Source organism: Amblyomma mixtum, chromosome 5, assembly GCF_055824585.1.
Source record: "Amblyomma mixtum isolate Tamu chromosome 5, ASM5582458v1, whole genome shotgun sequence".
Taxonomy (NCBI): Eukaryota; Metazoa; Arthropoda; class Arachnida; order Ixodida; family Ixodidae; genus Amblyomma; species Amblyomma mixtum.
In genome coordinates this window covers 117,876,136-117,900,343 of record NC_143016.1, presented here as the reverse complement: position 1 = coordinate 117,900,343, position 24,208 = coordinate 117,876,136, and the positions used below count along the sequence as shown (strand labels likewise).

Sequence of the window (24,208 nt, the reverse complement as noted above, 5' to 3'; positions counted from 1 at the left end):
TCGGAAAAAAGGGTTGCTGGGTTTTTCTTAGCAGAAGAGCCAAGTGGCCGTTGGCTGATAGCCGGTGGGGACCTGCTAACGATAGCTCCCGTCTGGACGGCGGGTACGAGCTGCACAGCACTTCATCCAAGACTTCTTGTGACGGACTTTTTACAAGACCTGCCGTAGGAGGATGCTCCGGACACCCCCATAGCATATGATCGAGAGTGGAAGTTCCACTGCAGTGTATTCAGATGGTGTCTATGATATTGGAGTGGATGTGAGCCTAAGTGTACGGTTACGGGTAGGAATGGGTTTGGAGTCATCTCGAAGCCACCTCTTGCTGTTTGGATAGATTCCTCGAGAGTCTGTGGTCGAATCTTTGGCTTCATCGGAGCACTTAACCCCGACCGAGGCCACAGAGATGCACTTGCTACGTCGTTTTATGAGCTTGTATAAGCAGATACCGAAGGCTCCTGGGTTTAAATAACAATTAGCTGCCTCCGTGTAGGCTACGCCAGGATGATTGAGGTACGCTATATGCAGGGTGCGTGCTCTGGCTTGTCTTCTGCAATCGTGTAAGCCGGGTTCCCTATTTCTGGGTAGTGCTTTGATGACTAGTTCATCGCGCACTCCTCGTGGTTGGGGGTCTGATCGGTTAGATATGATTTTTGCGTTTACACTTATGCCGTCTAGAATCTCTGTAACATTTGCTAACCTTTGGATTTGCATTGCCTTGTGCACAGTGATTAGTTAGTCTTTAGTGTTGTGTACACCCAATGATAAGAATTTGTCCATGTGTTTGTTGCTGGCAACCCCTAGACCCGGTTTATAAGGTTGTCTGATGAGCCAGTGTAATCGGTCGATATGCTCCTTAATTATAGTTTGAAGTATGGAAGAGTGTGGTTGAATCTGATAAGAACGACTTTATGCTTAAGTGGCTGATGTCTGCCGCTTTCATGCCTCTCCTTTTAGCAGTGATTCTTCATATGAGCAGGACTACCTAATGGACCGTTGCTTCCAGATGACTCATAGTAACTTTGCTGTTACGATCATTTTGAATGAAGAGGAGGTCTAGTCCCCTAATGTTGCGACCTCCATTAACGGGAGACCTTGGAGTTTCCCATCTTCGGTGTTTTGTTTCTGTTTCTTCAGACTTGGTCTAAGAACATTTGAGTCCTACACTGCTCGCATGCTTCTTGACTACTTCTGCTACTTTCTGGACCATTTCTTCTATGTGAGCGTAGGAACCTTTAGTCACCCGTAGGGTAACGTAGTGCGCGTAGAGTGTATGATGTAAGTCATCTATATCTATTTATTTATTTATTTTATTTATTTATTTACAATACTGCTGGTCTTATTGCAAGACCATAGCAGGGGCAATTAGTACAGTGCAAAAAACAAATATAAACATATTATTCAAAGGCAGCAAACATGGCATAAAAGCAAAGGTAGGGAAAAGTGAATTGGCCATAGCAAAAGGATATACAGAACAGATCTTCGACAATGGTAGGCACAATTTCAAAATGCACTCAAAATCGCATACATGACAAGTTAGAAGGGGTTGTCTTCTTGCCTAGATTTGCAGTCACGGTTGCTGCATCGCCACTATGCATTACGACAAATGCTCTATCTGCGACACGAATGATGATAAGGATTGAGTGCAGGTGATGTTACGATCCAAGCGATTCCATTCACTAATGGAGAGAGGGAAAAAGGAATGCTTAAACGTGTCATTATGGCACACATACTCGGTTAGTGTGTTCGTATGTTTGTGCCGTGAAGGTGGCGATTGTGAGTACGTCACGTATTTTTTCACATCTATCCTGTACTGCTCGTGTAATAATTGAAACAAAAATTTTAAGCGCGCTTGTTTTGCTCTTGCGGATAATGTTTGGAGACCGGATGAAGCTGCAAGCAATGTTGGGGAATCTGTGCGCTTGTATTTATTGTGAATTATTCGTAGGGCTTTGCGTTGTATAGCCTCAAGTTTAGCATGCAAGGCAGCGCTATGGGTGATAGATCAAGAGAAAGGGTGACAGCACGGAGCCTAGCGGCAAGTCTCTATTTTGCGGTTCCATCCTATCTGGCTTGATTCCTCCGATCGAGAGTTTCGCCGTTGTCCTTGGGACGGATTTCCGAAGTGAGATCGTGTAGACAATCCACCCTCAAGATATCCGGCCCCAGGCGTGAACTGCGCGATACAGTGTTTCCAGTGCCCCTATGACGCGCACGCAACCGCAGGTGTGTTTGCAAACGGCAGTGCCCCGTCGATAGGTGATAGAGTCCGGATGCGCAGTTTCGTTTTCCTATAGTTCCGCCGCCTTCCCGTAGCGACGATGGTTATAGGCTGCACATATCAGCCAGCAAGCTAAGGCGCAATCGGTTTAGAACGAGGATAGCCTTGTTGGTGTTATGTTTGTCTGTTAGTTTGTTCACGGCGTTTCATCGCTCGAGCTCCAACGGGCGCTTCCACCGATTCCTTCCGCGTGGTATTTCCGTTCTTCCATCGCGCCCAGGCTCCGCGCTCTGAACCTACTGTTCTGCGTTCGTGCTGCGAAGCGTCCTCCCTTGTGGCGCCACATGTAAAAAAGCTTCATCGTTACCACGTCCCACACTGAAAGAAGCTGCGGAGAGGGTCTCCGCAGCTTCTAATGAGAGGGTCAGATTCTAATGAGAGTGTCAGATGCATAATTTCACCCGAATGGTGAGGGTCACCATTCGGGTGAAATTATGCATCTGACACTCTCATTAGCGTGCGCGAATTGGAGCATTTGACGGAACAACTAAAAATCGCCGTTGTCGCGCACGTTTCGCCTTAAAAGAGGATGATTGAATGCCCAGGTTTTTCACCAAATAATTTCAAACTTGCATGCGAAAATTTATGGCAGTTGATGAGGGCTATTCAATAATTCTAGTTTTCGCATTGCTCTCACTTTTTTTGAAGTTTGGATGGAGCATGTTTTACAGTAGTGACTTCTATTCCTATTCCGAGGAGCCAAGAATCGATATCTAAAACTGAGTTACCGCTTCGGCAACACTGCCACAGTTGTGGTATTACTCTATGCTTGTTTCTTTGCTTAGCTCGTTTGGTACGCCTTTTATATTGGCTTAATCCTATTGTTTTTGCTTCGCTTATTTGTGCGATTAGCTCGCGCGTCCAGGGCAGGGCGACTCCCGTGTTTCATAGCTGTAGCATCTTCGCAGGCAGTGCGATCGCATGCTCAAGGCTCCAACAGTATTTTCAAATGTCTTTACAACCATGCATGTCAGAATATCTGTGCTTCATGCCGTCAGAGGGAATACAGAAGTTTGCCTTTTGCACAATGTGCGCGTGTAGTTTCAACATTTATCACGGTCCCAAAGTTGACATGTAGGTCCACATCGCTTCTCAGACCATCAGGGATATTTGAAAGCCACAGAGAACGAGCGAAGCCTGCAACCTATGCTTATGAAAGCATGATAACGCTTGTCGAAATATTGACTTAAAATTACTCCTTTTGTAGTTACGTATCGGTTTGCGTTGGTTCTGAAAAAAAAAAATAGGCCGGATAAAACACCGTACTGTGCCTACACGCCAACAGATCCGTTCAAGCTGAATACAGAGGCTCTCTAACAAAGAATGCTGTCACCAGTTGGCACTCCAGACACTGCCTTTCCAATTCTGTTCGTCTTCATCTAAACGGAGAGTCAAGTTCTGATGAATCAAAGTGCAGCAAGATATTTCCAAACTTACCGACTTCTTTAAAGGTAGCGGTTTCTTGGCTGTCTTCCTTATGCCACGTAATCTTTGGCTCGGGTGTCCCGCTTGCCACACACCTCAGAGAGACATTTTTGCCTGCATCGGCATGTATGACATTCGGGCTCGAGAGCGTTTCATCAATAATGGGAGGGCCTGTATATGGGAGGAGAACAAAAATTTCACGACAGAATATGAGACAAAAGTACAAAAATTTTCGTTCTGTGAACAGTCTGTTTCTTTACCCAATACATTTGCTTGAATTAGATATTGGTGCCCGGATAGCGATTACCGTCATCCTTGCTATCACGAATTACAATGACGACTATAAATTAAACGCAGAGAAAGCACTAAATAAATCACGAAATTATGGTTTTTGATGTCACGGGTTCAGTTCATGGCTATGGGCATCAGCGACACAAAAATAGGTCATTGTGGCATGCATTCAAAAAACAAACTATTTTACCTTTGCGAAATCGCAGCTGATGAGTCGAGAACGCAATATAAGTTATAGATTTATGTAAAACTGATACGGGCGCAGTATTTCCGTCTACCTGAGCTCTTTAATTTCATATTAACACACGCCCTGACATTTATTGGGGCGGTATCACGTATTAACTGCATGCCAGTTTTTCTAATGCATATCATACCTTGAGCTAGCGTATAAATTTTACTGGCATCGTCTAAGCGGACGGCACAAATGAATACGCTGACAAAGCAAGAATTTTTCTAACCCCTCACAACCCCGTTCAATCCCGCTTCTCTCAGGTTATGTCGCTAAGGAAAAGAAGAGGGAGTCCTGTAAGTGTGAACTGATCCTTCTTCGATAGGTCTGAATGTTTCCTTCACAATCCCTTGACACAGTGGCGAGCTTAGCACGAGCCCGGAACGTGGACCATTTTGGAAAGTGACAGTGTTGTTTCCTTAATGGAATTGCGGTGCGCGAACTACTGTACTGCTGTATTGCTGTCGCAACAAAACAAGCGAAAACGACTGGCGAAAGCCAGTACTGTGCAAGCAACATTTCTGCTTCTGCCTGCAAATTAGCAGAACGCACTGTTAGTTGCAAAACTGCAACACCTCACCGTGCCGCTCGAATGAACGGCACGGTAGGCTGTAAAATTTGCCATCGACGGAACATACAGTTGACATGGAAATTGATATATACACGGTTGATATGGACATTGTGGTATTGATCGTGGTCAAAACATTTATTGGGAAGAAACAGGAGGTATGTTTGGATCAGCCCTTAAGGGACGGATCCTAACAAGCACTGACTCACTACCTTCGTCCTTCCCTTAAACAATAATAAGTAAGCAGATAGCACTGTCCTTTCGTTTCTACAAGTTAACATGCGATTTCATAAGTTGTGTCCGCTAACGACACCCTAATACCTTCCCTATGGCTTTCCAGATCGTGAACTCTGACTCGCGCCTATTATACCACAGACAAACCTTTGCTATTTACGTTATTGTTACCAGTATTTAACCATCACCAGCAGATAGCCGTCTAATCCTGAACCGGTATAGAAGATGTACGTACCGACCACGTCTAAGTAGACGTCTTGACTTTTCATGTTTATTTTGCACCTGTACAGACCAGCGTCCTCGTATCTGGCGTACATAATTTCAAGAATGTAAGAGTCGTTGATGTTCATCACAAGCACCCTGGGATCTCTCGTTATCACATATGAATCAACAGTGAGAATGACCGGTGGGTCACTCTTGAGCCAGGCGACCTGCAAGATGGACGTCATGAATATATTGATAACCACTCAACGTGACTGCAACGACACTTAAAGAAAGAAATATGGCAGTTTTGAGTCAAACATTGCAGGAGAGCGGAATTGTGTAGAGGTGTGCTTGTAACGTAGAGGGGGGAAGCAGTGCTCAACGGCGAGCTAACAAAAGCGAACAAAGCACCCAAGCGTTCAACATTTCACCACGATGAAGGAGTGAATGTGACCGTCATAAAAAACTACACACCACCAAACTGCCGTGAACGCCCATCCCAAAGGTTTGTTGTGCCCTGGCAGCGATTTGAACATGACGCGTGGCCCAAAGTGTTACAGATGCAGCAAACGGAGTTGCAGTAAACAACCTCTTGCACAGCCGATTCACCCCAGCCTATATTTCCTGGGTTTATGTCTTCCTACGCAATCTACACAAGAAAAAGAAAACTAAGCAGTGAGTGACGAACGTATAAGCAGTTTATTTAAGCCGTGAATTCGGGCTGCTCTGTTGTTTATTGTAAACGTCGCGGCCAATGCGTGACTCCGGGCCCTCCTTCCCAGAGCGGAAAGAAAGGGCTTCACTCCGTAGTACTTCTCCAACGGCTTAATCGTTCTGCGCCCAAATGGCTAAAACACTGACAAAGTGAAAATTACTCAAGGCGCCACATTTTATTATTCTATTGCCTGTGTGATGTATTGCAACCGACTCTCTTTGAGTGGAACAAAGCAATGGCCATTTTGCAGTGTCATGAACTAATTTTTATTACTCGATCCACACTTGAGCGCACCCATAGTCTAGGTGTCAATAAGATACCCATTAGTCGCAAAGTTAGATTATGGGGTTTAAAACACCAAATTTGCTCAAGTTATGAGGGACGCAACAGTGGAGGTCTACAGATAACTTCGATCACCTGGGGTTCTTTAAACTGCACTGATATCGCAAAAAACACGGGCCTCTAGCATTTCGCCTCCATCTCAATGCGACCGTCGCGGCTGCAACCGAACCAGCGTCATCCAAGTCAGCAGCAGCGTCATTCGAACACCGAAAATTATGGAACAGTAAAAGACTGTCGCGACGCCCCTTCACGATTCACGTAACTGCACCTGGTGAGGTGCAGTCATTTCAGGCCGCGATTAGCTGAACGCATTCACGTACGGCCCTGGTTAAACGGGAAGTATTCCCAAAATGACGTCTACTTTCTATCATCATAATAGGAAAGCAGCGTCGTCATTTTATTTATTTGTTCATTCTGTTAACCCTCATTTGAGGGTCGTTTGGGTTATAAGTATATATGGAGTTTGGGTTATACGTTGCTGCCGTAGAAAGACGCTCCTTTCTGAATAAAAAAAAAGTGAAAAAAAATATTCATAATTTATATCCAAGACATTAACGAAGCAAAGCTGAATAGCAGCCACTCGTCACGATAAGCGGAATTATTCAGTTGCGAATACGGTAATAACCGCTTTTATTCTGCTTTTCTAAATCACCGTTAAGACATTGCTCCTTCAGTGTATCAGAAAGATCTTAAGGGAAGAAAAATTACATTCTTTAAACCCAGTTTCCAAGCTCACCACAAAACGCTAGAGTACACTTCACACCGCGAGGCTTGACAAAGCGAAAAACGCGTTCTCTCACTCGAAAACAAACTTTCAACCGCCACACAGAGGGAAAAACACATCCTCACTAACTGTTATCTCTTACGCTTAAAAATGGCGCGACGATGCTACTACGACTCTTGTTTACTTAAGATGTTAGCTTCTAAGGCGGCTATATTAAGCAAGATGGTAAATCTACCACCCACGCGTAGAATAACTATATCAATGCAGCTTCGAATTCATTCTGTAATCCAGCCAGATTGATAGCTCTATTAGTACGCAGCATCAGTAACAGCTGCCTTCATTTCTGAAAAAAAACTAAATTACCAGAGTTCATGGAAGTCATGCGCAAACAATGCAATATTGAGAAACACTTTCTAAAATGAGCGCTCACTGATTTTAATTGTCTCGTCAAACTGAAACACCAGATTGATAAATTGCCTGCCGTAATATCTAAATTTCATGCAAAATCATGCTTAATGGTCATGCCCAACGTTTAGAAACCTATATAGGGCTTTGAAATTTATCCAGTGGTCAGAAAGAAGTGCCATTCCTGCTGTACACAATCTTAACGAAAATAGAAAATACGGAATTGCAGATTGTTCGTAGATAGCAACAAAGAAGAAAAAGAAGAAAGGTAAGGCTGAAAATATCACAAACCCTGTGTACGCCCAAGTTTCGAACGGTGCATTTGATCGAGGCTGTCTGTCCAAGTAGCACCGTTACATTTCCAGGTGGATCAACAAATGATGGTTCCGGATACTCCAGCTCTCTGCTAGTGGTAGGTGCAAGAGTGGTCGGGCTAGGCGCTGCAAACGAAATGAAAGCCAAGGTTTGGCACTGACCGTTTACTTACCAAGTTAAGAATTTATAAAGCTGCAATACAATTTTAATGTAGTTGAGGTGAGCGCCAATGCTCGTTAATCGTCAATATTCCATAAAATACGGAAACCCAATACCCTCTTCAACAAGCTACTAATTTCTGGGTCAACTGATGCTTTATTTCGTCATGTGGAGGTTTGCAAGCAATAGCCTGGCTCCCAACTCGTAGGTTATAAAGCGATGTGGCAATCTTTTAGTCTATGCTGAAATCCCACATATATCCCAGAGGCCCACAGCCACGATCTCCGTGTTAGGATACGGCACAAAATCTTTCGGCAATGTGATCTTCTTACTCATGCGCTTGAGGAAGCCGGATAGCTCCTTGCAAAGAGCTTCGAATGTTTGAATCGTCGAAATCCTGCCCGTGCCCTACGTCTGCAACGCCGCCAACTTTTAAGTATTCTCCGAAGTTGATGCTATGCCGGACTACAAAAACGTTAGGAGGCTCTTCGCGATGCTTGAAGGCAGTGGATTTGACCTCATGCGCAGAGATTGCGATTCCATACATTGGAAACAAAACTTGTTGAACCGTACATGATTAAACGAAATGATAGTTGCATTGTTTCTTTGCAAGCTCCAGACTCGTTTACTCCGCAGTAAAGGTGAAACCGAGGTCCTCGCGTGTGAGCGCTGCGTGAATGACCCGGCATGGAGCGCATTTGTGAAAACATTTTAGGTCAGCTAACTGCGTAGTTGACAGAAATCTTACATATTTATTTCTGTCGTCAGTGCATGAGTGCAAGCCTACCTGTGATATATCACTTTTCTTTCCCGCAAAGAGCTAAAAACAAGCGGACGTGGTGGTAAATCTCAGTTACTAGAGTCGAAATTTTAAATACACCAAGCGTTCCTGCTTTATTTCCCCAGATATAAAATTGTTCTGAAAATCGCTAATTTGCTAGCCAAAATCTTTTTTGAGACCTTCCGCTTCAATGGCATTCAAGCCCGAAGTACAAACTTAAAGCAATGATTTCGAAGCTGGCAGCAATGCCCTCTGATCGCCGCCTTTAGAGAAAGTATGAACTGCACTTGGTTTTAAGTTTCGTGTAATTTATGGAGGTTTAACGCCCCAAAGCGACTCAGGCTATGAGGTACGCCGCAGTGAAGGCCTCTGAAAACTTCGATCGCCTGGGTTTATTTAACCTGCGCTGGCGTCACACAGTACACGGCCTCTAGAATTTCCCATTCATCTAAATTCTACAGCCGCTGCCGGGATCGGACCCGCGTCTTTCGGGTCAGCAGGGAAGCGCCATAACTAGTGAGCCACCACGGCGGCGCAGATTTTAAGTCGTGCGCATTTCTACACCAATGGCCATTCAGTATTCTGGTTTCTCAGAATCACCCATTGTTGCCTGTTTTATCCTACACGATTGTAACCATCGCGAAGTTTTTTACGGCGAAACTTACGCTGTGATTCCGATGCCATCGCTTTTTATTACCTCGGCTGACTGGCTTGTAGTCGTGCTTACTGGCAGTAGCTGCTATCTGGAATTCCAGGACATTAGAGTGGCAGCCAGTGCTACAACAATTTTTTTTTGCTCCGACAGACCACATGATGTTTATGAGGACGGACTGAGAGATTCAAGCCCGAGATTGACCACAATAAATACGGGAAATTATATTAAATTGCAATACTGCTTTGATTTCGTGTGTGTATTGTGCAGATCAAGGAACAGTGTTTATACTTGAAGGAATTGGTGAGCGCTATAAAACAGGGAAAAGGGACGAACACACAGGACGAAGCACTTACCTTGCCCATACATACCTTGCCTAGGTGTATCCGATGCACGTAATCTAGGGAAAGAAATTTTTTCTACCGAAATTTATCTCTCTGCAGTGTTCATATTATCCGAAGATTACGTTCATTGCCTCATACTAGTACAGCTTGCTGCAACTTCCACTATAACTTTGAATATTGATCAGAATAAAACGGAAACGTTTTCCACGGAGCGCAAGCACAATGCTTGCTTGATAGGTAACACTTTTGAAGTAGTGACAGTTGTTAACTATAATGAACGCAGATGCTTTAGACCGCTTTTATTATAAGATACGAAAGGAACCCAGCTCAATATTCATCTGCGGGATGTAAATCCAGCGCTTCAGACGTCTAAGTCACCGATCGTAGTCACAACGGTGGAATTTTATTTTGCCCTGGACACAAAAGGTATTCCGCTTGCAGCATGGGATACCGGACAAACTTAGAACAAAGTGCCAGTACAGATCGAGAAGCAGCGAACACCGCGTGAAACAAGCGCATCCCATGCTTGCTTCAATGGCATACGCCCGTCGTCTGCATGTCACCGATGTATAGCGACTGCTTATGAACACCACAACAGCCCTCCCCCCTCCCCCCGAAGACATAAAAAAAGAAATTTAGCCTATAAGCCGACATCTGAAGTTAATCCAAGGGACATCAGGCTGGTCACGATCTTCAAGTGTTTCGGAAAGGCCTTTAATTCGTCCTAAGACTGCATATGAACACCACAACCCGCTGCGCTTTATTGGCGTATAAATTTGGTTGAGAAAAAAGAGTATTGCTACACGTAGTTAACCGGCGAAATTCTTGCGCACCTTTGCACTGCACTAAAATCCATAAAACTCGGTGGCGTAATATTTCTTGTGTCCTGCCATGTAGACCGCTCGATGTTTTTGTCTCTATCAGGGCGAAATTTTAAAATGTGGGGTTTAACGTTCTGAGGGGACACGTGTGGGTTGCGAGGACGGTCGAAGTGGAGGCCTCCAGGTTATTAAGGCGGAAGCCTTTAATGTCTCATCGTTGTAAGCAGCAGTTGTCGACAGAAAATGTCACGCTTTTCAATTGGTGGAAACGGTCGTGACGTCACAGTGCGCGAATTTCAAACGGGGCCAATTGCACTTTGGCTAGTAACCATACAACCAATTGAAGGGATCGTATAGTGATGCTCCTAGTAAGTGGAACTGAGCTTAGTTAATTGCTTAATTACCAAATTAGCCTAATTAGCTTTACTAGTCAGGCCATATAAATAAATAAAAGCGATTAAGAAATTGGTCGAGCTCAGGAATCGAACCCCGGTATTCGGCGTGAGAGACGAGCACGCTATCCACTCCGCCATGCCAGCTCGATGGTTTGGAATGAACAAAGGCGCGTCTAGTGAATACGGTGTCTTCACTCACTCTCATCCTCCTCCCTCCCCTTCCGGCGAGGTTTAGGTGCCCACCGACAAATGAGAGACAGATACATTTCCTTTCCTCAAAAACCAATTTACCGACGAGCGAGGCGTAGAACCGAATGGGCGATGGCGTTCTATGGACTCCTTGGCAGCGTTGCAAGACGCTGTCGCGTTCCACACTCAGGGGCGAAGCTTAACATCTTAACCACACATCAGTGACCACCCTTTAGGTCAAAAAAGTGCCCCCCTGAATTTTGACGGGTGTCCACCGAGATATGTGAGACAGTTACTGCGTAATTTCCTTTCCACAAATACAATTTTCATTTTCTTCATTACGGCTCCTCTTTATCTACTTTCACTCCCACCTCCCTTCCTCTGCGGTGCGGTTCAGGTGTCCGCCGAGATGACAGAATTACTGCCCCATTTCCTTTCCTCAAAAAGCGTTGAGTTCAAAGGGCAAGGCATCGCGCCGAACGGGTGGTGGCATTCCGTGGACTCCCTGGCAGCGCTACAACGCGCTGTCGCGTACCACTCCTAAAGGCGAAGCTTAAGCGTCATTAATTAGCAGTTAATAGCATTCAGGCATTAATCAGTAATTAACAATTAATTAGTAATTTGCCATCACTTAGTAATTAGTACTCAAATATATGTGACACCACCAGTGCCACAGAAACAGCGAAGGTGGTGCGGAAAACGCTTCCGCCTCTACCCACTTTAGACAGTCAAAGTGCCCCCTGAATTTTTTTAGACTATTGGGCTTCTTTCACGTGTGCTTATATTGCACTGTACACTAGGGATAATAGGTACTGTTAATGGAGCGCGTACCACTACCACTTACTCAAGGCTTAGCCTGTACCACGAGCCACCACTGGGCATGCGTAGATAGCCTCGAGGGCGCCAGCTGGCGCCCCGTTCCCGTCCACACCACGCTCGCATGGAGCATGGGGATGAATCAGCGCGTGCGCAGCAGCTGGGTGCAGTACGCGGTAAGCGATAGCGGTACATGCTATGCTATAATTATCTACTGCATTTCATTAAGGGTAGAAAGCTGGGCTGGTTGGTTGCTAGTACTACTGTGAGACATTCCAGCGCCTAAAAAAGACACGGGCGAAGGTAGACAAGAGAGGACGAACGTCGGACTTCAACTGAGGTTTATTTCACAAACAGGTATTATATACGAAGGGGGCGCAAAGAGAAGTAATCCATGACAACATAAAAAAACCATTATCGAACAAATGCAGAAGACACCAGTGCCATGCCACTCAAGTTTGCCACATCAGCGCACCTTCTATTTAGTCAGGTAGCCAGGAACCAGTAGCCTATTAGCCAGTACTGCCAGTAGCGTATTAGCCAGGTAGTCGATAAATAGAAGGTGCGCCGATGTGGCAAACATGAGTGGCATGGCACTGGTGTCTTCTGCATTTGTTCGATAATAGGTTTTTTATCATGTCACGAATTACTTCTCTTTGCGCCCCCCTTTGTATATAACACCTGTTTGTGAACTAAACCTCAGTTGAAGTCCGGCGTTTGTCCTCCCTCGTCTACCTTCGTCCGTGTCTTTTTAGCCGCTGGAATGTCTCACAATAGTAATGTATTTCGCTGTCATCAAAATACTGCTGCGGTGACCGGGATCTAAACCGCGACCTTATGATCCGCAGTCGAACGCCAGTGACATCAAGCCAGTGCAGTGAGTTGCACTGAGAACAGGTCTTGCATTCTTGTACGGGTTTTCTTTTGTATGGGAATCTTTAAGGTGTGGCAAGCAATTTTTTGCCTCCCTTAACCATGTGCACAAGAAACAAGCGCACTTTTATGGTTATTGAGTAAAAAAACGTACAGGCAAAATAATGACAGTCAGAACATCATCCAGTATCCTACAATTGTTCTGAGTGACCAAGCATAGCAGTAGTACTTTGTGGACACCGAAAATTACTATAGACAATGAAAACGCTCTTTCGCCTCGTAAGTGGTTGACATTGCACCGTGATATTCTCCGCAAGCCCTGCGAATCTGGACAAACGCTTTTAGTTTCAACAGCTGCCACCAGGTTCCGCGTGGTGGTGAAAGCTGCCTGGTTCATCAATAAGGAACTAAGACCACAAAGCTAGAGGCTATAGAGCGCAAAGCGTCACGAATGATTCATAGAAAATATAAGCGCAGCGTTTCCACGGCATTGCTCGAAGCTTAATCTGGCCTTGCCACATTACAATAAAAAGCAAAACAAGCACCCCGAAAGTCATTAATACGGTCATTACACAACCACTAAATTACATTTGCCAGAAAACGTAACCTAGTCGCGGCACAAACACCGTGAACTCGAACCCAGCATATGTGTCACAATGACGCTTCAAGCATTCTTCCTTTCCTCTCTAAATTAGCGAATGTAATATTTTGAATGATGACACTCCTACCACTCAGTCCATGTATTTTTTTTTTGCGTCACAGATGGAGCGTTTGCTAGATGCACAGTCTGTTGGATGCACTGCAAATTTGTGATGAGAAAACTGCCATTTTTCACAACTTTTTGACCTCTTCGATGTTGACTCCATTGTGAAGCTGGGCCTGGCTTATTGATGACGTGTTTCGTTATGCATTTTGCCAAGGCCAATCGTCTCGTTTTTCCTACCTGTACTCTTAGATCATGTTGGCTGCCCATGAAGAATATATGTGCAATTGTTTTCTGCTTGCAGTGCAATAATTGTCTCTCTTATGGTGTTGCAATACCACTGGAAGTACTGTAAACAATAATAGTTGGTGTCAGCGCACGAACCACTTTGTAGGTCAAATTTCAGAGCGAGTAGGAAAATTAAGCCATGAAAATCACCACGTTTAAGCAAAATCCCGTGAAACACCACTAGTTTATTCAAGATTATTAGTTTGAAATATCCCCATTGGGTTACGGAGCGTTCACTGTTGTCAGCTAACACATTACTCTAGCTGCTGACGCCCAGAAAAGCTGGGTATTGGTCGGTGCCTTTAAAACCATGCCGCTTTCACAGCGACATGTTCACAGATTCTCATGTTAGCTGAATGCTCACTGTTTGTGTGGTCTTATCCCTAGCGATAATATTCCCACTACCTTTCTTAAAATTTACGCTGAAATACTAGCCAAGTTTTTGATAATAATATTTAATAAGTCTCATGAGTCGGATACAGTACCAGATGAATGGAAAATTTCTCGCGTGGTTCCGGTTTTTAAAAGCGGCAGTCGACTACAAGTTGGTAATTACCGCCCTATTTCATTGATTTCCACCTCCTGCAAAGTGCTAGAACACGTACTCACCAAATACCTCAACAATTATTTAGACCACACGGGAATAATGACCAAAGCGCAACATGGCTTCCGTCGAGGATTCTCAACTACAACACAGCTAGTGGTCACTGTAGATGAACTTGCTAAAGTGCTTGATTGCGGTGGCCAGGTCGACATGATTTTTTTAGATTGTTCTAAAGCTTTCGATAGAGTACCTCATCATAAACTAGTAATAAAAATGAAATTATTAGGCATTCCGGATCAAATAATAAATTGGGTCACATCATACTTATCAAAGCGAAAGCAGGTTGTCGACATCGATGGAGCCACCTCTTGATTCTTAGAGGTTTACTCAGGTGTGCCTCAGGGATCGGTTCTGGGTCCAGTACTATTCAATATCTATATAAACGATCTCCCAGATGCTCTCGATCCCTCTGTGTCCGTAAAGCTGTTTGCGGACGATTGTATTATATTTAAGTCTATCAAATCTGTGTCTGACCAGCTTACTTCGAATGCAAATCTACAATATTTAGCTAAATGGTGTAATGAATGGGAAATGGTTATTAACTTTGAGAAAACAGTTTCTCTCTCCATCTGTAAAGAGACCACGCAACATAATTTTTTATACAACATTAATAACATTGCAATCAAAGCTGTAAAAGAATATAAGTATCTAGGTGTCACAATAACGTCACGGCTCAAATGGACGAAACACATCGAAAATATATGCTCCTCCACCCGCAAAAAGCTAGGATTTCTGAAGCTTCGGATGAGCGGTTGCCCTAGTGCCCTAAGACTGAAAGCATATAAATCTATTGTAAGGCCCAGTCTCGAATATGCCTGCATTGTATGGGACCCCTATACGGTAGATGACATCCAAAAACTAGAAAGAATGCAATGTCTTGCGGCACGATTCATTTAAAACCGTTACAGGCGCCTAGACTCTCCTTCCGCCATGTTGAAACTCGCAGACTTAGAACCACTGGCATATAGAAGGAAGAAAGCCCGTCTCAACTTCCTTCATTCATTATACTTTTCTCGACTTGGTATCCGACCTGAAAATTACATCGTTAATGATTCCACACGAGCCTCGCGCCATAAGCATGCCCTTAGCCTGAAACCTATTTTTGCACGCACAGATGCCTACAAGTTTTCTTTTTTTCCGAGAACAGTTTCTCAATGGAATGCTCTACCGGAGAACTCTCCGTTGTTTTGTAATCATTCTTGATTTTCACTGCTGGTTTAGTAGCTGTGCTGTAACCGCGTTCTCAATTGTACTTTTGCGTTGCTTGTTTTGTTGTATTTATATCGTTCGTTACTATCGCACCTGTTTTGCTTTTCCCTCCTGTATGTATTTCCCTCTCCTGCTTGGACATACAGCATGTCCGCAGTATTCAATAAATAAATAATCAATAAATAAACATTGCATGTTTTGGCAAGCGTAATACCATTATTGAGAACCAATGGCCGAAAGTCATGTCAATAGAGTGCACGGAGCTCCTTTATCACAGAAGCTCCGAAGCTCCACTTCAAGACCTCGCAACTGCTTGTAACCCGCTCAGTGCGGTTAGCAGATCAAAGCACCGTCTAGGATTGGCAGATAAGAATTGTTGGCGTAAGTAATCAATAATTTCCGAAACGCTTGAACATATTACTTGGTTTAGCCCTTAATTTACCTCTCGTAGTGTTGTAGCTATGTACTTTTGTTGCTGCACCTTCGCTATTTTTTTTCCCAGGAGCTAGGGTATTTATCAGTTGTGTCGTAAATTGTAACTTGAATGAAATTACGGCACTGCTTGCGGCCTTTGCGGCAGTGTGTTAACCTGCGAGTTTTGGTCTAATGAGACCGTATCTGGTATGATTAAACAGGTCCTGAGACTTCAATGTGAACGGAATTCTGTCTGTGCAGTGAGAAGACGGGAACTGAAGTTCGTTTAACATTTGCTCGCGTGCGTTGTCTGTGTGTTCCTAGTAAAGGAAACAGCGTGGATTCCACATTAAGGAGATTTGTATATAGCCGTTTTTGTGTGTGCTATTGCCAGATTTCCATGGCAGATTCAGACGTGCGAATGCAGAGGTTAACGGCATGTGTTGGCGAAAACGTCTGCCATGGGTTGAGTAAAACTATGGTTCCGGCAAAACAGCAAGGCTGCAGAAATAGTGTGCACTTAGCAGCCATTCTGTTACATAGCTCTCGCATTCAGATTATTAACGACATTCAGAAGAAGCAGTACACATTACTTTATACAGTAATGGATCCGATACACTACGCTATCGAATCCAGCTTCCAAGGGAAACTATTTCGAAGTGTTGCAGTCTTTTCTTCAGCCCCGTCACTTTTACCAGCGCCAAGAGGGCTCATCACAACTTTCTCTGTCCTTATGACACGTTGGCCATACTGTCACACACAAAACCGAATTCCTATTCCGCCGACAGTTCGCGAGAAAATGTACGTTACTAAGTGCTACCGCACAGCTCACGCGGCTCTTCATCGTGCCGTTATGTTGCGTAGTGCAGAAAAAGCGCAGAAAGACCGCACACATTGACGCCCATGTTAAAAAAAATTATTTTCTGCTCCCATTGCGCGTGCCTGGCTTGAAATTGTTGTGCGTAACTTACCAGAAAAAGTTGAAAATATAAGCTCCTTGCATTCATGGCACATTACATCCCAGAGGCAGCCTAAGCTGGCTCAAAACAAGTTGAGTAAACATGCTGCTGCGTTGCTGTCGCGGAACTCCTCCAAGCCTTGGCAACTAACAAGAAAACCAGATTATGTGCGTAAGAATTTCTACTCTATTCCATGTCTGCAATGCCCGTGTAATTTCGAATAAGCGCTATAAATAAGAGTGCGCTTTGGAAAGTAACACTGATAAGAAAATATAAGTTTCGGTATTGGTAACGAAAATTTGTAATATTTTCATGTTCTACAATATTGTTTAAAAGATTTCTCATGTTACACGGGTGTTTTCACCGGCACATCTGTTGACTGTCACTTGAATTGAACGGTTAGCGTGTCGCAAGGATGCGCTAACTGCTGTTGGGACCTCAAGGACAGTTTAATTTGGCTGACGACGGGGCCTAGGTTGAACGGGGCAACTGACAAGCTGATGGTCCACGGACCCCAGGTCGTGTCTTTTCCAACTGCCATATGTTCCCAAATCATCCGAAAGGCTGCTCTAGTGGATAGTAAAGCCGCATTGTGCCATTATCACTAATCGAATTAGTGTAAACAAGCATACCCGCAAAGTGGCTTCAGGAAAACAATGGCTACGTGGCGAAGTCAGACCTGCCACTTCTGGATTGTTTTCGTCAGTATTGTGTTTAACGCGGGTGCGCTCAGAGCACAAATCTTGGGCGGAATTCATTGTTTAATGGAATAAGTATGAAATGAATATTTAAACTTAGATATTTCGAGAAAAAAAACAGTTCTTAATTCATGAACCTCCAGCACTTGGCGGGACCACGTAATCCAGATGGTGTCCGAAATTTCTCGTGCCTTGTAACTGCACCCGGCTGTCATTCAGTTTAACGTCATTTAGAAAGCTACCTTTCAAATGAACGGTAGCTGAAGGGTTGAACCTGCCTGTGTAACTAAGACATTAATCTCCATCTTCTGAAAAGACCAAAAAAAAAGTAAAAGAATTAAGAAATAACTTGAGCAGCATTCAAAGAAACAAGCTTCGGAACGGTAGTTTAATTCTTGAAGTATACGCCGCTCACGTAAAATAGTATGTAATCCTCCATGCCGGCGGCACGAGTGCCCGTTTTAAATAGGTCGCTTTTGGCAGCCCTTCCCGAGAGGGCGTTGACATGGCGGACCCAAGCTGTCATAACCGCAGTCGCTATCAGCAGCGGGGTCGCTATCGTATCCATATGCGGGGCTTCGCAACGTTCTCTGACTGCTTCGCAGATAACGCCTCAAGTCTCTCGTGACAGGAAGTGAGCCATGCGTGGAGCCTTCTCACATTCCGCAGTAAGTTAACTTGAAAACAGTGCACAATTAGCGAAGATTCAAAGTTAATTCACTAGAACAAAGTAACGAAATAAACACACCATCATGCATTCGCGATTGTCCGTAATTGTAATGCGGTTCTGTCTTCACTAAAAACTAAACTTATGTTTAAACCACTAGAGGTTATCAAAGCTTAATACACAAAACGCCAATCACGTACTGTAGGCCTGCATACACGTACACATGCATGCTGACAGCAGCTCGGGAAATGCGCTAGTAGTTAGAGTATATAAAGCTAAGAAAAAAGTCAATTTCTCAAACCAAGGGCAGCATGCAGCCTGGGAAGAAAGAAAAAGTGGTTACGGAGACTGCTGCCTACGAATGTCGTGTGTAGTACTTTATTATGAGTTCAGCAATGTCTTTACTGAGTTTTTCTTTCTCAGGCATCAATTTATACTCAACGTTTCAAGCATAAACCAGCGCCAAATCCATGCACTGTGCCTAGCCTGATATGTCATATCAAGCTGAAAACATACAAGCACGCTCACACAAATTGGTGCTTACCGTGCCATAATTTCGAACACTGGGCATTTTGTTGCACCATTAACATTTTCTGTGTGATCCTTCTCAACTTAATTTCTTTTTTGCATTCAGCCAAAACAATACTGAATGATACAGTTGCGTAAACTAAGTAATCATATAAACCGGGCTCTCGCTGATTTCACCAAACGGCTAAATGTTCTCGATTTCCTTCAGATGACGCTGTTTCAAAGTATATCTTTTTTCTTCTGTAGCCTTCACAAACAGCGCTGCGTGACCTCGGGGAGAACGACCTCGAGCTTTGAGCGTGTCTGCAGCTCTGCAATCTGAGCCCCGACGAGTACTAGGAATGGAGATAGCCTTCGCAGACGCGGCGTGGTCAGATGGCACATGGCCTAGAAAATACCTTCAGTATCGCGGTTTCCTCTGCACGCCGGAAAAAACACTGATCATGAAGCTCGTCCCTCAGTACCACTTTTAGCCTGGGGAAATCCCTCCAAGATGTTCCCTTCGTTCTCTTTCTACAAGAAAACAATTTTTTAGCCCGTATTCGTCCCCGGCTTGGTGCACTAAAGGGTACACACTTATTAGCATAGCCTCATTCTAACTCCCCGCACAAGGAAAGAGAAAAGAAGGCTAAGAAAACGAAAAGTGACGAAAATATAATTCGTAATAGCATGATCGCTATGAATGGGAAAATGAAAAGCACACGAAGGAGTAAAAAAAAAAGCAAGAAGTTTTCTTTTTATTAGAGCTAAACAAAAAGCGGATAGTAAATCTAACGTAACTGCGCGTTGTTTGCGTTAACTGCATGTTCGATTGAAGTGCGACATGATTACAGTAACGCAATTACAGCAACGCCTGCACAGTCCCGGTGTAACGAGCACCAACCCTAATGCATTGTTACTGTGGATACTGTGGGTGACTGGGCAGCAAGAATATAGAACATTAAGCTAGAAAACAAAAAGCGAACAAGTGTGTCAATTTTATCTTCTTAATACCTGGTTTCAAGCGCAAGAAGTACCGGCAAAAAAAAAAAACACGACGCTAAAAGGGAGGCAAAACAAACGCATGCACTGACAACCGAACGAACTGCTGCGCTGACAACGCGAGAATTTTATACAGAATGTGGCTAGACTTCGGGAAACTATATACAGATTAGTGAAAAGAAATTAAGAAATAACCAGCAGGAAAATCGGTTGGAACATGCAAAAAACCTGCCTACGGCATGTAAGCGACCTTGGCTGGTGCCGAGACACCTAAAGGAAGTCGGTTCCTTTTTAGACCTACACAAACCTTTTCCTGCACCATAGTTTAGGAAAATTAATAACCGGTCAGACTGACGTCCACCGACGTAATTCACCTCAAGCAAGTACTGAATAGCCCTCACTAGGGCTAGTTGGTACAAATTGGAAGGGAAAGTGCAAATGGAAATGAACACGGTAACAACACTGAGAAACGGCGCTCTTTTCTTTCTTTCTCAAGCACTTACATATCGGTTGTTCGTCACATCATTTTGCGCGCTGCGCAACGTCACTGTTTTTATTTTTGATTAAAGGTCGTGCAAATAATACGCCTTTCGCGCTGCTTCCTGCTGTATCCCCGAGCGATAAAACAAACCCTCAATCATTCGCTATTCATCATCGTGTGTCATCATCGTTAACCATAACGAGAGGTTTATTGATAAAGCAAACTTTTTTCGCTTCTAGGCGGTAACGTCTTCGTCCGCGCTAACGTGGGTGGCAGTGCTCTGGCCGTCATGCCGGCGAACAAGGAAGAGACAGAAAAATATTTAATTTTGCTGATGAGAAGTGCAATGACGTTACAGTAAACAATCTTCTTTCAAACATAGACGCTCATTTCCTGGAAATCCCGGCTCTCCATTCGTGGATCGCTTGCGCTTGCCCAGCTTGATAAAGGACAAGTGCAGATCTATGTCATACAGCGCTAGTTCATTGCATCGCGGTAAGATAAGGGGTTCGTACGTCGTGTTCTACAACTATGATAGCAGTGCCAATAGTGCCTTTCCAGCGAACGTCAAGAATGCTATTCAGCGCCCGAGTTCTATGTAACTAGGAAAGTAGATAACATGCTCATGTAGCCCGCTATATAACGCCGGAGCACGCAAACTTCTGCATAGGCGCCGATAAGAAAAATAGTTGCCGTCTCGAAATTTCAGTACTTACAATTCACGCGCAGTATTATTCGCTTGGACACAGAAGGAGGCACTCCGTTGCGGGCAATGCAAAAATAAGCACCAGCATGGTCTCGGTCAACATTTGTGATGTTGAGCCACTCTCCTTGGACTTGCTTGGAACCTTGACAGAGGTTAGAAAGAAGACAGTCATATCTTATTACAACCTCACTGCGACTCCCCACCAATGAAAAAATGATAAAAAAAACTTCCCACTATAGCGCATGCGGCGTACTAGATAGTGTTTGCGTTGTGTCCATGAAGCTACTAAACCTGATTGGAAATTGAGGGCTTCTTTAGAAGCTGGACCTTCTTTCTTCGCCAACAATTTGTCGTTGTCGCTGCGCAGTGCCCTGTGCATAACCTTCCTAATGAATGAATGGTGAAGGCATCTGTAGCTTTGTCTGAACATGGCCTTGCTGGCAAATTCAGCCCATGAAGTGTCGCAGGCGTAGCTTCTATTACGATAGCTGGTAAACCAATCTGGGAGGCGTATTTGTGCGCCATGTAGACAACGCGTCATAAAGAGAAGAAAGTCGAAAGAGGCTGATACCTCGCAGTCGAAAGTGTCACGCGCGAACAGCCGTCAAGTAAGTTCAAAGTTAAGATATTAAATTATTCTTTGTTGTTTATCAAATTTCACGGACGTTCAATATCATCAACATGTTTTACTAATTGGTGCGACACTGCGAGTGGCTAAAACAGTTAAGGTGCTGTGCACCGCTATCGGAGCACTTTGTTTTTACCACCAAGCACAAGATCCGAGCCCCCGAAGCACCGTAACGTAGAACCTTGGGCAAGTTGGTAATACAATGTGAAACTCAGCGCACAAAAAGATGTAACATTAATAAAAAAAGACCTCACTAAGAGTGCGGTTCGTCCGCCCTTTTAGTACTCTTCAGTCTTTTTGAGCGATGACACGCAAAGCTCGTAACTAATTGAAAAGAAATATTTAGGGCGCAAAAAGAAGGGCTTTTGTTCACTTTATAAGTGCACGAATGAAACCCACGGAGCAAACTTTACCTACCTTTTGCGGCATGAAAATGGACAATAAGCAATTTTAACGCCTAGTTGCCACTCCTATTCAGAAATTCCCCCTGCGAAAATCTGACGTATATTTATGACTGCGGAACCAGCTTCGCAGTAGGTATATTATGCTGGTTATGCTTTAGTGAAAAGTGAGCTTCAATCACTCCTACTGCCTATCAGGCGTTTTTGCCTTTCACTTCATTTGAAATGCGGCCGCGGCTGCCAGAATTTTCAAGCCTCTTTCGGCTGAGTAGTCCAGCGCCGTAAAAACTATACCGGCGCGAAGGGTGTGAGGGAATGAGGGTGCCGTTTATAACAAATTTTAAAACTACCCGTCATAAAAGCTATGAACACGGTTGCGACACCGTTTCCTCAAGCAGGGAAAAATACTGGAGACGAAACGGATCAGAAGGATGCATACGAAAGAAGATAAATTGAACTTTAAGCCACGGTTTCAGATAGCTGTATCGTCGTCTGTTTTCCAGATAGCTTTCAGCACATGTAATGCCAAAGTCAGGCGAGAAACTCCACTTCTAAAACTATATTGGATGCGCGATCATCCTTTTGCTTTAAAACAAATATTTGCGTCTACTTAAAGATAACTAAATGCCACTTAATGAGTTCCAGACTAATAACATAACTATGAGAGCAACACTTGAACGTTAGAGCAGTAAACTAGTCATCTCACGTATCTACATTCTGCAATAACAGCCAAAAAGAATGCGTGAAACAGAGGAAAATGCCACACAAACTTACGAACGTTGTTCTTAATCATGATGTATTCGCCGTCCTCTCGACGCCAAGTAATTGTCGGCTCTGGAATTGCCCGTGCTACGCATCTCAAGGCGACACTTTCCCCAGAATCAGTTCTGGTGTCAGAACTAGTGAGCGTTTCGTCGATTTCTGGAGGACCTGCAAGAGGCAAGGTAAATATATGCGGAGTAAAGAAGAGTGCAAACTGATTTATATATCCTATTCACGACAACAACTTTATGCCCTTCTGGAGACTGGGATGCAAGGTAATCAATGTTATAATGTTCACTTAGATTGTAGCGGAGATAATTAATAGCAAGCTACGTTACATTCAGTGAGGGACCGCACAATCGATGCCAACAATTATAGAAAGAATATGAACATTTAAATCCCTTGCATGTACCAACACGTTTCTGCCGCATTCTGTGTTCTTGCTTCTTTTATCGCTCGCCTGTGATTTGTCACAAGAAAGTAAAAGAGGTAAGGAGTCCCGATTTACGGTACCTTATCAGTGATGTCCTACCACTAAAGAAAGTATGAGGTGCTTCTGAGATTTTACAATACTCAAAAATTATATAAAAGTAACAAAAGCAGCATATATGCAACCGTAGACTAAAAAAAAATCAGAATAAAAATACCATAATCCTATTATGAACTGAAAATGTGCGTAACCGAGCACCAATTCCAAAATTGTGTAGCTATTAAGCAGAGATGTTATATTTTAGTGTCCACTGAGATATTTTCAAGAAATGCTTGAAGCTATGCATGTATCATGAGCTATGCATGTTTTGTACTAGCCGTGAATTGCGGCCGATTAGCGCAAGGACACATTTCTTGAACGTCTGCACGCGCTGTACGCATGCTTCCGCGGCTTCCTTCCCCTGATTTGTTTTTTTGCAACAACATTTTGCAGCAACTACTGATGAGGAGCACATCTTAAATTTAGGTACTTTGCCACTCTTGTCATCGCAAATCAAGCAACGAATCATAAGCATCCTGTTTGCCGCAACAAAACAGAAATTAAGGAAAACAGACAGTTCTAAGCGAATCATCTCAGAAAAAAACGCTTGCCTTGTAGCACAGTTCGAAGCCGGCATCGGCGCCTGTGCGGGACAGTCCCCCTACAAGCTAAGCTATATAGCATGGGTCACTAGTGTCAACGCGATGTTCAGATGATTTTATTGATCAGGGTGTACTGTGTACTGTATTGTATTGTATTTTTTTAAATAAGCAACGGCACTGTACAGCTGTCTATTGCTTGCGGGCCTGCGCCTCTGTCAAGCTATTTATGACAACTTTTGCTGCCAGCCTCCATTGTCATATCTCGTATATTACAGGAATGAAGGCACTATTAATATTATTATCAATAACCCCAAGTGGTGATGATGTTATTCTGTATGCTAATGGTTG

The 24,208-nt window shown here is 43.9% G+C and overlaps 1 protein-coding gene across 1 annotated transcript in view; it reads right to left on the bottom strand.

Moving 5' to 3' along the window:
* The window catches only part of LOC149343450 (hemicentin-2-like), a 58,378-nt gene that overhangs the window by 30,925 nt on the left and 3,245 nt on the right, over positions 1-24,208 (bottom strand). Inside the window, exons 4-8 of the mRNA XM_089542392.1 lie at positions 22,802-22,957; positions 21,009-21,140; positions 7,707-7,855; positions 5,261-5,456; positions 3,716-3,874 (exon numbers count right to left, since the gene is read on the bottom strand). Coding sequence (XP_089398518.1) covers positions 3,716-3,874; positions 5,261-5,456; positions 7,707-7,855; positions 21,009-21,140; positions 22,802-22,957 — 792 coding nt within the window. The remainder of the gene's footprint in view (positions 1-3,715; positions 3,875-5,260; positions 5,457-7,706; positions 7,856-21,008; positions 21,141-22,801; positions 22,958-24,208) is intronic.